General features: G+C 34.1%; 1 protein-coding gene across 1 annotated transcript in view; it reads left to right on the top strand.

Moving 5' to 3' along the window:
• The window catches only part of LOC142043039 (connector enhancer of kinase suppressor of ras 2-like), a 207,787-nt gene that overhangs the window by 147,796 nt on the left and 44,509 nt on the right, over positions 1 to 15,482 (top strand). Inside the window, exons 10-13 of the mRNA XM_075053707.1 lie at positions 1,084 to 1,217; positions 1,801 to 2,006; positions 5,439 to 5,524; positions 6,949 to 7,203. Coding sequence (XP_074909808.1) covers positions 1,084 to 1,217; positions 1,801 to 2,006; positions 5,439 to 5,524; positions 6,949 to 7,203 — 681 coding nt within the window. The remainder of the gene's footprint in view (positions 1 to 1,083; positions 1,218 to 1,800; positions 2,007 to 5,438; positions 5,525 to 6,948; positions 7,204 to 15,482) is intronic.

The following is a 15,482-nucleotide window of genomic DNA, read 5'->3' as shown; positions in this document are numbered from 1 at the left end:
ATTTAGGATTGCTTTTACTTTTTGAATCACATAAAAATAATTTCAGTGTTTATCTCTAGAAGATAGAAAGTCTTGTATTTAGAAGAAGATTATAATTGGTCTTTGTAGCTTTCATCCAATGTTTAGGTCACTGTGTTTTTCTTCCACCTGTAGAAAACTAGTTGTATCTATTTAAGCACAATTTTGTATTTGAATGGGAATTTTTCATATAAAACATCTAAACAATAATACTAAATAAAAGTATTTTCTCTTTCTTGAATATAAACACAGACTGTACCTTGAAAAATATTCTTTGTGTATATATCATCTTTGTATCCTGCACAGAATATTTGGTGGTAGTCCTTATAGCCATTGACTTGAGCTTCCCTGTGGCATTTGAGTAAAAAAAGTTGTGTTTAACTACATTTAAAAATTAAAAAAAAAAAGCAAAAATCCCAAAAGACCCCCATAATTTATTAATACTTTTAGTATTTATGATGCTCACATTTATTGCTTAGGTTAATTTATATTTTATTGCTAGTCACCATAGAACTTATATTTGTACCACCATGGTAGAATCATCACCACTATGGATTCAGTAGAAAAATAAGAAACAATAGATGACTATGAATTCTGTTTTCTTTTAAAAAATCTAGATATTCTGTCCTTGTTAACAATAAATGTTCTACTGAAATCAACATTATGGTTATGAACACTTTCATTCAGTGCAAGTATTCCAGAGTTCTGTAATTAATTTTTGTACTAATGGCATTTAATAGTGTATGTCCTTCCTCCCCATACAATTGATTTTCTGCATTGGTTAAAAATTATATTTTGATTCTGAGTCTCAGATTTTCCCATGAGATGGCTTTTAAATTAATTTCACTGGTCTTTTATCAGTTTCTTTCATAACTAGTCTTGAACTCTTTGGTAAAACAGTGTTTCTGTAGACACCTTTTCGGAAGAAACTTCAGTAATGCAAAAAAACGGCTAATCCAAAAAAACAGGTCAAGATTCCTAAAATTATGCACATTGACTTCATTGTTACTTGTAGCACAGAAAATATGAATTCATTCTTTATGTGCCCTTTTTTTTTTTTTACAGCCTGTAATTCCAACCAGTCCAACAAGCAGTTCTACAACGCCAACAAGTACAATGGGCATATCCTCAAAAATGGAGAACTCTGCACTTCAGGATGTTTTCATTCTGTCTCCTATGTCAGGACTTTATGGCCCCAGGTATTTACATGCTGGTTTTGAAAAATAAAATTTTACACTTTAATTTCACTAGGTTAATAAAAACCAGACAAACGAAAAGCCCCACAATCAAACTAAATGGTTAGTAAAATTAAGAGCTAGAAATACATTAAACAGCATATCATTATTTTGAGAGAATTAACTTTTACTTAGCTGGATACAAGTTGAGCAAAACCTGGGTTTAGTCCTAAACCAAGAAAGCATTTAAAGAAGTCTTTAATCATTTAGTTTTATTTACTTTTAAGTGACCACTTGTATCATATTCTAAAGCGTGCATTTCTGCAAGGGAAACGCTTGCCTTCTCATGTTATACCAATTCCTTATGCTCCCTTTCAGGTACTAGAAAACTTCTGAATAACTATCTCTATCTTACAGTTAAAATGGAACCAATGATGATTTCGTTAATCTACATTTGTTGGATTGAATCACTTTTATGAAAGTTCTCATCTACAGCATTTCAGTTACAGGACTTTTTCTTTGTAGCGTTTGGGAGGGACAGTTGTACGCTTTAGCTTTATTGTACAGTGGTTAATTTCTCCATAATCTTCTGGTTTACTGTTTTTAGGGATGAAATTGGAATTATGTCTTGTGACGACATCAGCAAATTTGGAAAGTCTGGAATGAAAGGATCTGAGTCTCCAAGCTATTTTCTGGAGCATGAAAGTGGGAAATACTACACGTTAATTGAAGGTGAAGGCCACCCTGTGGGCTCTGAGTATGAGAGAAGCAGAGCTACAGGAGTGCGGAGAAGAGAAAAAACACCCACTCACGGTAGGCTTGATTTCTTTAACATTTAAAAATTGACCAAATTTACAAATTGTGCTATTAACACTGCAACACACCCCAAATACCTTCATTCTTTGTTAGGCCATGACCTGTTGGCTCTAAATACTAGACAAAAGTTTATGTGAAGGAATAATTAGTATAATTACAAGCTAACATTCATGATCAGGAGTGTGTAAGTTAGTTATAGATTTATTCTGCAGTGCATACTTAAAATTTTGAATGATACTTAATTTCATGTTATTTGGATCAGCTAATGAGTGACAGTTAAAGTAATTTCACCTGCTGTTTGGAGAGCTGAGAGAGTAGAATTCAAGTCGGAAAAATATGACAGCTGCAAGGATACTTCAAATTACTTGAAGCTGCAGTGATAGTTCACTGCAGCTAGAGAGTGATAATTCACTGTAGCTAGACTTTCCCAACAAAGGACATCCGACTTTCCAAGTGTTGTTCTGTTTTTGTTATTCTTATAGTTTGAAAACAATCTTATGTTTATCAGTTAAACAGAACTTTTGTCCTGGTTTTGTATTTTGCTAACTATAGCTGGCTTTATGGTAAAAAATGGCAAAATATCAATTGTAAAATGGACAGGATCACATATATATACACACTACCTTTTCAGCATAGGGAAATTTTAATAGATCTTTGTTACATATAGGATATTTTTGGTAACGTGTACGGTCATATACTTGATGCTTGAAAGAGCTGTAACATGGAAGAGTAGGTTTCCATCTTAAGACTAGTAATATCAGTCTTTCTCTCCCTGATAGGTGACATTATTTTATAATAAAATTAGAATGAAAGATAAATCTTAACTGTGATTAAAATTAGAGCCAGATGGATGTATTTGGCTTGCTTTCATAAATTCATGCTGCATGATGACTTAAAATGTTGGGCTCTGTGCCTGATCCCAGAAATACGCAAGATTTTTCTTGTGTTTATGATAGACAGTTCTGATTTTCTGTAACTTTGAAAATTCAGAAGGTGTTTGATCTTAAAGTCTCAGGAATATGCCTTTATTTCGAAATTTTTTAAACTACAGATTAAATTAATATGTCAATTAACAGACTTCCAAATCCAAACTTTGTTCTACTGTAGTAGAATGGCTTGTACTTTTTGACTTAAAGATGTATATTTGAATCATCAAAGTGACAATATGTCTTTCAGTGGAAAGACAGGATTTATGGTAGATCCAATAAACACATATCTGATGCTGGAACCAGATAGCCATGGGCAAAGTAAGGAAAATAGAACTTCTGAAGTCTTTCATGGTTAAGCAGATGCTCTCATTATTGTCAGGACTCACACAAACCACAGTTCAGAAATTGCTGCTATGGACTTACCAGAATTAAAGCAAATATTAGAAACCAGTCACTGTTGCAGCTGGTAGGTGGAAGGGTTCTCAGGCAGATGAGACCCTCAGTATTGATAATATATCCAAAATCCAAGAAGGCAAATAAGTCCATTTTCTCAAACCATTTGTGAAAATTAAGCTTGTATTTATCATTGCTGCAATGCATTTCTTTTTCTTTTTCTTTTTTTTTTTTTTTTACCAAGAGTTATACTCTGCTATTAGTTCAACTTTAACATGCTATGATGTTTAGAGTTCTTGTGGCAAGGCATATCAAATCTCCTCTATTTGTGTTGAAGAGGCAAAAACATAATAAATGTTTGGGGTTTTTTCTTTCAGTTTATACTGGTATACTTGTACACAGTAATTTTCTACTCCTCTGAAAAATATCCAAGTTGCAATGTTAAAACAGTTTATAGGTTACATTTGTTTGGGAAAGAACTTGGAAGTAAAATAAGCAGTATGCAAAATCACTAGTTGCTTTGCTCGGCATGTGTGTTTCCTGTCCTAAATTTCTACTTTTGATGTCGATTATGCTGTGGTATCTGGCGTTTGTGTTACAAATCTCTTCAGAGCTTCAGACCTTCTCTTTCCAGAAATACTGCTAAGCTTTATTATGTTGATCTTCATTTGTTATGTGCATTCTTATTTTCATATTTTTGTTTTTAATTTATAATCTTTACTTGTTTTGCCTTCTTTTACATATTACTAATTCTTCCCTTTGTTTGATTTATTGGGGGGGGTGTCCTTAATTAATATTATTCTTCCAAGGCCAAATTTAAGATTAGGCATTGAATAATGTATTTGTAGTTAAAGGTAGTTTCAACTGTTAGGCAGACAGGGAAACTACATATATTTTCCATACAGTTAGTTATACACTAACTTTTATGGTATGAGCAAATGTATAATATGGGAAAATCTCAGTACTCTAGGTATGTTATCCCTTCAATTTTCAGAAAATCATGTTATCCAGAAGCATACTTGTCTTATATACCTGTTTGTTCCTAAAGCCTCCTAATATTTTAATAGCTAAAAAGCTGTATTTTGGAAGAATGGTGAATAGAAAACTATATTAGCATACAAATAATCCCCAGAAAATACTTTATCACTTTAATCAACCTGGGGATATTGATAATGAAAAAGAAACTCTTGTTCACATATAAATTCTATAATTATCCTAGAAACAGAACAGTAGCAAACTACTTCCAAAAAAAAATTGCTCAAGTGCTAAAGAAACACACTAAATTTTAGTCAGCTGGCACATGGAAAAAGGAGTCTTTGGCTTCATGGGTCAGACAGAACTGAACCCATAATCTAGAGGGTGTGTTTCTGTGTTTTGTGATGATAATGCACACTGACAAGGCCAAAGTGCTAATGCTTTGTAGTCAGTTTTGTAGTATTCCTCATTTAATTGCCTGCTATCAATGTTCTACTGATACTCTTGTAGGGAATGACTAATGCACATTAATATCTTGCAGCCATAGTACCATAAAATCGTATTAATTAAACCCCTAATGTCTGAATCTTCTTTGTTGTTGTTACCAAACTGCACTCCACGTTTTCTTTTTAAGGCATTTGAAATTAACGTTCCTTGAAATGAGATCCCCTCATTACTCACCATGCGATTTTCCAGGTCAAATAGGTTTTACAGTTTAACTGATAGATATGTAATGTTGTATGTGTATTAATAGTCTTTCTGGTTTTTACTAACACATATTAGTCCATTTAAAAACTGCTTCTCTCTTTATTCCAAAACACCTATTTAATGAGTGAGCAAGTTTTTACAGAACAGAGTTTAAAAATAAATTTGTAATCAGCTTTACGTATACAAGTAATTTCACCAAAGTCAGTGGTACTTTCCTTCAGATTGGTATAATGAAGAGGAGAATCCCGCATATACGATATTTAATTGTTCCTGAATGCTACAGCTTTAATAATGTACAGGCACTGATAAAAGGGATTGCTCTGAAGGGTCACGTCATGTCTGTCATTTACAAGCATTGTTTACTCTACAGTCTCCTATTTTTAGTCTTCAAAAATTTTATTGGTTTATCTTGAATTTTTTCCAGGAGATTTAAGGCCTGTTTCTATGCCTACTGAGTACAGTTGGATAGGGGAGTCAAAAGAACAAAACATGTACAAGAGGGGAAGCAGAGGTGAGTATTTTTTTTTTCTCTGCTCTTCTCCAAGACATTTTTTTAGTTTGTTACTTAAGAAGATTGAAGATATCATCACAGGAAAGAAATCTATTTTGAGTGCCACAGAGAATATAGAAGAGCCTGTTTAGTATCTGGGTTTCTGTGTTTCTATTCTGAAAATTTAAAAAGTTGTGTATGAGTAGGAGGGATTTACTCTATCTAATTCTAGTACAAAGAAAGATAAACATCAAGGGAAAAAATACTTATAAGTTTCAGATATATGTTAATAGCAATCAGTTCTTAATCTTCACAGTTCTAGAAAGCAACAAGTGATGTTATAGATATAGGGTAATGTCCTTTGAGACACATTTTGATTAGTATGAATGAATATTTGAAATGAGAATCAGCAACTGTATTGTCAGTGTTCAGACCAGCAGTCCTAATCATATAAATTTCTATTGATTCTAGTGGGAGTTATGAACTTTGGAAGAAGCATGGTGATAGCAAAGTTCCTTTCTTCCTTTTTTTCCTCTGCTAAAAAGCAATTATATCATTCAAAAGAATATTCTTCAAATGTGCAAATATGTTTATTGTTATGCCAATTGTTAAAGGTTCTTAAATAAATACTATTTTTTCAGAATCTTGTAGGCACAGTGTGGGTAGCTGAGAGTTCAACTTGACTATTTACAATGTGACAAAATTGAATGGTACTCTTGAAAATTAATACAGGATTTCAAACTACTTTTTTTTTAGTAATCTTTTCATTTAAGGCACAAGCCTTTTCTAATTTATTCCAAATCTGTTGATTTATGTTTAGTTTGTATTTCACTGTTATGGACAGATTCCTTTCCTCAGACTTGTTGCCTGGCCAGTTCCCATTTTGAAATTGTGCCCAAGTATATTGCACATCTTAAGACCATTATTCCAGTTTGTCAGGTTCCTTGTAATTACAGTCCTTGTCTCTGGAATGGTCCCAGAGATGCTCGCTGCTTGATATAATTTACAAGTATTTTACGTGTATGCTGACTTTCACCTCAAATGGCAAAGGCTGTCAGTAAAGGTAGTACCAAGTCCAGTGCAAGCCCTCACAATTCACATGACTCTTTCCAGTCTAATAGTACCAACTGATGATCTTTGACATTTCACTGAAACCTTTTGGCTGTATTTATATTTTCTTTGTTACACAAGCCATATGATGTGGACTAGCTTCTTACCGTCTGTCATGCAAGTACCTGGATATGCACCACCATCTTTTCTGTGCCTAGGTTTTGTGCCAACTACGTAGTTTGCTCTTGATTGGAACCTTAGTACAAATAGGTTTGTTTGCAGAGGAAAGAGTCTCAGATGAAGTGGGGAATTAACCAAGCTGACAATACAGATGCAGCCAAAATGGTTCTGTTCTCTTACTAATGTTTTTTTCTTTTTTTTTCCTCCAACAACTGACTCTGAGAATTCACTCCTGCGGTATCTGAGTGATGACAAGATACTGGTTATCCAAGAAGAGCCTTTGACACAAAAAGACAACAAAAGGGACACAGGTCATAGGTCAAGAAAAAAGGGCAAAACCACAAGCAGTCCAAACTACCCTATTAGTCCATCCGTATTAACATCTACTATTAATGTTAGGCTTGAACCTGGACAGCAAGATGTCTTGAATTTCTCGCTAGCAGAAAACAATACAGTTCCACTTTATCACGTAAGTACAGAACAAAAAACCTTACTACATAAAGTACATGGAAAACATAAAATGTTTTCCTTTTAGGACTGATACAGATATAAAAGCATATTCTTCTACTTTACGTTTTAATGTTGTATTTTATAGTCCAAGAAGGTTGCTTAATGTCAGTATCACGATAACTTTCACATAAGAACAGTCTAGACAGAATGGAAAAATGCAAGGTGAGGATCATTTTATATCAGATGCTTTAAGTAAAAGAGTGCTCCTAATTACTTAGTCTCACTGAGTTTAGTTTAATTTGACCATATTATTTTTTCGAAGATTCCTGAGGATCCTATACTCAGCCTCTGATAACAATTAGTTATAGATTAGTTTACATGCTTTTATATTTCCACTCCAGTTGTTATGTCTTGTAAAAATAGACAAGCCTAATGGAGTTACTGTTTATTTAAATTGCAGTATCATGGCCACAGTCTAGTAATGTGAATTTTTGGTACTGATAATAGAGGAAATATTTTGGACTAAAAACTATGGAGACGATATAATTCATTGGATGAATGACCAGCCAGTTCTTATAGCCACCACAAAAAAGCACTTGGTTCTCATGACTGTCGGTTTGTGCAGAATTTCACTGTACTGATTCAGATGTCCTGAAATAATCAACACCCTTTTAGAGATCAGTCCTCACTGTTCATGCTTTGCATGTGTAATATTGTCTTTTATAGAGGCATTCTTAGATTTTACTCATGGTCCTACCATTTGGGAGCAGACCGCTCCATTCTCATGACAGAATAGTAGCTTCAGAGTATTTTGTGCTCAAACCTCAGTATCTTCAGGGCAGTTTTTTACTGAAGAAAAGGCCTATTTCCTCCCCACATTTGGTATGGAAGTTTTCAAAGGTGTATTTATTTTCTAATCATGGTGAATTTCCTCTTAGAAAGACCTAAGTGAAAAAGCAGGACTTGTAGCAAGTTTCTTTGGACTTTTTTTGCATTTGGGGCTTCTACCTAGTGTTTCTTTCTCTGAGCAAAATCTTGGGAGATGACTGTATTTGCATCAAGTCTGAGAAGGTTCACCTCAGGGGTGAAATATAGCCATTGATTCATCTCTGTTGCTGCAAGCTGTCAGCATTTGAGAGTCTGAAGATCAGATACTTTTCTTCTGTCTTCAGGAAATTTAAGTTTCCCTTTCCTATGCCACTTGAAGTTAGTATTTTTGGAAAAGGTGGAAGGCCTTTTTCCCCAGCTTCAGAGAAAGTCAAGTAGATTATAAATCAAGTCATGTGATTGTCTATCAGGATATGTTTATTCTGTCCATAAAGTCTTAGAGAGATCATCAGGATCACAAAGTCAAAGAAAAGGATTTCAAATCCAGAGCAAAAAGCAGTAGCTAGTTTACTAGGAAGAATGAGAAAATTATTATGCAAGTCTGCAAAAAACTGAACAATATTTCATAACTTGGTAGATGAATCAATTGGGTTTAGTAAATTTTTTTTTGGAAGAGTGATTATTGTCTGTTGACCCACCTGACTTCTGAAGAAAGGGAAATGGGTCATATGGGGTAAGATGCTAGTTGCACCCTTTAAATAATGGTAGTCATTTGTTAAGTTCCCAGAGTCAGGCCTGTTGTAACATGATTTATTTTTGATCATCAAGGCAACTTCTGTTTAAAGTTCCAATGCAAAATAAATTTCCTGGCAAAGTTGAGATAAAAGTTGCAGTTTAGTTCAGTTAAACCAGAATTTAATGCTTGGAGTTTGTTAAGAAATCACCAGATTGAATCAGATCTATTGCCCTTCTACCCTAGCAAAAGGTATGACAAAAGTCATACCCTTCAGGGGAAAGTATAAGGAGGCAGATGTTGGGCAATGTACAACTCTCACCAAAGTAGTCAGAACTCGGTAGTCCTGAAGTGGATACTCTTTTAAAAATAAAAGTGGCATTTCTCTTGAAGAGTACTGTGCCACATATTCACTGTGATTTCAGAACTGAAGACGTATTATCTTGCATGATTTCCATACCATCATATGAGCTTTGTGTTCTGAATAGCAGTTTGCAAATCACTCTATACAGAAAAACAACCACTTAACATATTAACAATATTATTTTATCTTAAATGTCTGCAATATTATAATACACAGTTTAAAATTCTTTTTGTCAGCTGCTTTCTGTTTGTAAGTCGCAGTGACTAGGAGCAGTTCTTCATTCTGCAGCTTTCATTATGTATTAGAAGAAATGCAGCTATTTGAAACAGACATGATAAATTAGTAATATGATATTGTATGATAACACAATAAATATGAAAAAAGAACCTAATGACATAATATGTCAACTGTAAAGGCTCTGAAGGAAATGCAGGAAACTGGAAAAAGGGTGGTATCATGGGAGGAGATAACATTACATGTAGTGGTTGGTTTACCCAAAAAGTCAGTGCAGTACATGTTTCATAAACTCTATTATAATGTGCAGTAATTACAGAGGAGCACACATGTAAAATGATTATTCATGGACTGACAGAGTGGTATAAATTCTTTTATCACCATAAATTTTCTGAACAACATTAGAGACAGACCTTTGCAGTCCTTCAGGAGATAGTCATAGGAGTCGGAATATCTTGGGCATTTAGTCACCTGCCTTATAAATATACAAGAGAAACTGAGTTGACAAATATGCAAGAGTTGCTGACACAGGTTTTGTGGGTTCTTGCCAGTACAGGATCATTCGTATTAACAATGTCTTTCCACTTTGAATACTGAAAGAATTCTGAAAAACGAAGCAAAAAATTGTTTGGCATATCTATCCTGAAAGATAACTACCCAGAATGAAAATGTTAAATATCAAAGAACATTTAATGGCTTTAGATATCAAAAAGGAAAAGAAAAATAATAGATAGTTGTGTTCCTAAATAGAAATTCAGGTTTTAAGTAGAACATCTCATTTCCTTAATATCTAAAGGTGTTACCAGGATTTTCATAAGCATTGTAATATATTTATTTATTTGGATAATGAGATTTTATTCTTTTGAGAATTCATTCTGCAACAAGACTAAGGTTAATCAAAAGAAGATACTTCTGAACTTTACCTAACCAAATCACCATAAAACAGCTTTTGCTACTTTTGTATTAAAAAAAAAAATTGTGTGATGTCCACTTCCCTCCTCCTTGCTCTTCTAGTCTGTGTTTTGTTTTTTCTCAGCTGTCTGGAGGCAGTACTTTCAGATGACAAAACTGCTTTAGTTTTTTTTGGGGGGGTGGGGTTTTTTTGGGAGGGGGGTGTTTTGTTTTGTTTTTTATGGAAGTCAATACTGCAGAACTGCTATAATCAGATTTCCATTAATTCCTCTACACTTAACACATGACCAGAGCAACTTTTGGATATAGATCAAAATTTCAACCCAGATAAATGCTTTGGAAAATGGAGATGATAATGTTAAATAGGATCTTAATCATCTTCAGTAAAGGGAAGGTGATAGTGTCTTGTAAGCAAACAAGTATGGCATGATGGAAGGAGAAATTGAGATACACAGTGTCAGTTAGCTATTGCTTTATTTTCTAAGTGCTTGCATAAATACATACAAAAAAAAAAAAAAAGTCACTTATTTAACAGTAGTTTAAATTACCAGACACAGACGTAAGTTTTACAAAATTGGTAATTGCATAGATTCACCACTAGATTAATGCTTTGGAAGGAATGTTGATTTGGAACCTAAAATTAAACAATTAGACTGATTTCATAAGTTGCTGTGAGGATGCAGAGTTACTATATAAAATGGATATTTAGGTAATGCAATATTGGCAGTATGCCCAGGGTATAAAGTGATGCATAAAGCTATGTTGCAGTAAAATATTACTGTCAAGAAACACTACCCCTTTCAGGATATATTTATAACCCTAATTTAATTGATATGCAATTCTGTGATACATGTCACAGAATCTGAGGAAGAGTCAATTACAATTAACAAGGCTGTTATTGTTAATCAATAGAGTATTTCTTAGAACATTACTTCCTATGTTTACTAATGCTTTGCTTCTGAAGTGACACTGTTTACCAGATTCGGCCTAAATAGTGAGGCATATGTAAATATCACAAAAGTATATCCATTATAGAACTGCTGAAATACACTGTTGGAATAGACTCTGGGTTTACTAGAATAAAGTCTGAATATGTTTTTATTTTGTATTACCAGAGCTCATTCTGAAGAAAATTAACTTAAGTAGGACTCCTGCACAATAGTCCAGATGTACATGAGAAATTTTTCATTTTGCATTTGTCCCCATAAAACAAAAGACAGAAAGTCTTGAATAGAGGGCATTTTCCATCTTTAAACTGATGTTCAGGATTTTAAAAAACTCTAGTGAACTGTACATTTTCTGCTGCTCAGTTACGTTTTGCACTATGGGAACCAGCATCTGCCTAAAAGGAATATTGGAGTTCTTATTCCAGACCTAGTCTGAAAATCCACATGGTGTTCAACTTCGTGGTTTTATTGCCTCAGATTTGCACTAGTTTCTGAAGCTCAGAAATTTAATTTGCTGGTTACTACATTAAATTCTCAAGTAAGATAATGATCTCTCATCTGGTTTTACTTGGCGATAAATGTTCTGGGCCTATTATCTACAAAGTAATTGGATATTTTATTCTGTAATATCATATCTTAAGAAATTAGATTATAAACTATTGAGTCTTCTAAATTTTTTGTGAATTAGAATTCAGTGTGTAGAAGAGACTTAGTTTTTAATGAATTTTAAGATGGATTATTTCATTTCAATATTCCCCACATAGTAAAACAGAAATAATGGCTGGTTTAGGGTAGTCATTGGGAATGTTACAGCAGTAGTCACTTTTTACTTTAAAGATAATTTGAAGTGTTATAGTAGTTTAGGGTTAGTCATTGTTTCACAGAATTTGCTTAACTTGATTTTATTTTCTTCCTGCTGATCACAGGAAGTTGGTAATGCATGCCTTTTAGCACAGAATGATGTAAATGCTATTTAACTGTTCTTGGAGCTGCAGAAGGCAGCTTGACAAATGACATAAAGTTTAATGGTACATGCTGAGAACTAAAATCTATGCAAACACAATGCAGATCTGGTTTTTCTGTAAAGCATGCATGCTGGGATGTACCAGATGTTCCAGACACTTTTTTTGCATGATAGGCAGTCTGAGTGCTACTATGATAAGTATAATAATTAAGACAGACTGGGAGAATCATATGTATTCAGCTCCATATGAGTGAAGGAGGAGTCTTTTATTGCCAATTTTGTAGGAAAAGTGCTCCTATTTTATTTCTGCCTTCCTGGTTTTGCAGGAAGAAACAAAACTGTCTTAACTGTCAAGGATGAGAATTACTTTCTTCAGAGTTTTATTTCCTTTCTGAACTGCTGAATAAATTCTACCTTTGCTTTTTATTTAAGTATCTGTAATATGGAAAACCTTCTTTCCCTACCTTGCTGGTATGTTGAAAAATCACTATGATGACTATGTAGAATCTAGCTGCTCAGAGAAGCTAATATAAGCCTTTCTAGCTTCTGTAGCTTCAAACTGATTCTGTCCAGTTGTATTGATTGTAAGATAAGATTACTTTGCATTTATACTGTATCATAACAGTGCATGCACATGAAGGTTTGATCTGACAAGTATCTAGCTAGTACTGTAAGATGGATCCTTCAGTAGCAATGTCCAGTAATACATTTCTTCACAGTCTGTGCAGACTTGAACGGTAGACTCTTCATTAATCTATAAACAGTTCAAAAGGAAAAAGGCATTTTACAGTACAAGGGTAAATAAAGGGAAGTAAACTGTTAAGAAATATTCCTTTTTACTATTATTGTCAACAGTCTTTATTTTTCCACATTCATTCAGTAATCAAGAACTTCATAATCAATGTGAATCCAGGAAAAAAGGCCTAAAACAGTCTTAGTCTAGAACTATGGTTGTTCTTGATGTCTATAAAAACCATCTATTTGCAGTAAGGAAAAGCAAGAAGGCAGCTGGATTTCTGTTGGGTTTTAGTACTGAGCAACTTTATGGAGTAAGTAAGGTCTGTCATACGCTGAAAAGTTTTGCCTATGAGTTCCACTGCACTAAGGAAGAGAAATTACCATTGAATCTGAACTTTTGGTACCCTCTATACTCTGTGTATAATGAAAAATGAAAACCGTGTATAGATTCTCTAAGTTAGACCAAATTTATCTCATGTATCTGCACAGCACAAACCAATGTTTGTTTCAGATATACCTTTCCACATCTGGAAGCAACTTAGAAAAATGGTTGTGCTTACTCCTGAAATAATATACTACATCTCGATCCAAGGATAATATGTCCATCTGTCTCTATAGAGCAATTGTGAAGCTCAGCTGAGGTATGAGTTTCTCCATTATTTGTTGTAGACCTGTCCTGGGCTCCAGTCACAGTATTTCAGGAGAGGACCTGGAATATTGCATTGAACACGCTGCAGTGGTTAGGACTGATGTATTTGTACTGGCCTGTGATACCTGCTTCAGCAATTCAGCCATGAGACAGGCTATGTATTATTGCTTGCTTCCAAATGTTTAGGCTACCTTGTTTGTTTTGAACTCTTTAAATTGATAGTTATATTAGGAAGCTGTACAGCAAAGCAAATATGAGGCTGTTTTTATTCAAACGTACACAATGTTTTCATAAGTAATTTTGCTGTATTAGAACATATTTTAATTATGTCATTCTGCAGTCTTCAAACGAACCACTACAAACTACCAATGAAAGTTAGCAAATGAAGTATTAATTAACCTACTGTATCTTCATGTGTAAATTGCAGTTTGTAAAGCATTCTGGAGTCTGTTGACTCCAGAAAGTCACAATAGAGCTAAGATTTACTGCATTGTATTATTTTAGCAAATGAATTTATGGCTTGTTTTTATTATTTCTCCAGGCTACCAAAGAAAAGTATTTTATTTCTGATTTTGTACATGCAGTCTAAAGATAAATTTAGCAGCCATTTGGATTGATATGATTCAGCATTTGTTAATAAATATTAGCTACAACTGATATTATTGCTACCATAATTGCAATATTTGTCATCCAGAAGAATGCACCAAATGCAAATATGCAAACTCATCTTCCTTATAATACAAATATTATCTCCTACTGTTGCTGACAAAAGAATCAGTACGCAGGAAGCCAGCTGTAGTACTCTGAAGACTCTTCTCTGAGTCTTTCTCTCCACTCGCTGGCTCAGGCCTTGGTCCTGTCCTTTCCCTCTTCACCTTCTCAGCAAGCTTCCTCCCTTCCCCAGCAAGAGAATGAGGCCAGGGTTTTGAAGGACAAGAGAAAGCATTGCATGACAGAAAAGTTCAGTCCTGTATAGGGCAGGGTCACGGGTAGCCTGTAACTAGAGGAATGGGGAAAGTGAGAAAAAGGGAGGGGAAGGAATTGACTGTCTTTTTCCCTGACCTGTGTAACTTCTTGAGCTACACTACATCCTTTCAACTTCAGTGACTCCCCTTCTTCCACTTGCCTTACCTTTCCCATGGAATCCTGTGCAGCAAAATCACTGCTGAATATTGGGCTGCATGTCGGCTGTTCTTAACTTCTCAGCAAGAAATGTTCGTGCTTTGTGACAGTGGAAAGTTGCACTTAGAAATACATTCCATCTCTAACAGCGTAATTTCATGTGATTGGATTTCCAACTGTATTAGGGCTCTGAACGCTTTTTTCCTCAGGAAAGAACTGCATTATGTTTTTCATGTGAAATCCGTAAAACTTCAGAGTTTTATTAAATGCCATTAAATTCTACCTTGTAATTTTTCTGTGATGAAATAAAATTCTATTCTCTAAATTTGGTGGATACTTCAAGTGAGTGTCCACTTTAGTTTGCTATACATCTTGTATAAAATTAAGATTGTTAGTATACAATATGGAATGATTGCTCATTCCATAACGCTCAGTAGTTCTAGTTAGTTTATTGTGACAAAATCATATCTGTTCCAGAAAAGTGTAAGAGTTTCAGAGAACATAAATATAGCTAAAAGTTAATATGCTGGTTTTCTTTGACCAAAAACCACATCACCCATTCCTTTGGAATGCAGTATTTATTCTTAGTTTTTGAAGAATATAACTTTTTTTGTTGTGGTTTTGGGGGGTCTCTGGATATTTTTGTTTGTTTATTTTTTACACCATTGATGTTCAGATTAAACCTCCCTTAAATTTCTTAAATTTCCCTTAAATTAAAAAAGTGGATTGATGAGGACAAAGGTAAGCTTTGGTCAACATAAAATACAGTTTATCCGCTGTTGTGATTTGTCCTTTTGGACTATTTTT

The sequence above is a fragment of the Buteo buteo genome, chromosome 22 (genome assembly GCF_964188355.1).
Source record: "Buteo buteo chromosome 22, bButBut1.hap1.1, whole genome shotgun sequence".
Lineage (NCBI taxonomy): Eukaryota > Metazoa > Chordata > Aves > Accipitriformes > Accipitridae > Buteo > Buteo buteo.
This window is presented reverse-complemented; position numbering and strand designations above follow the sequence as displayed.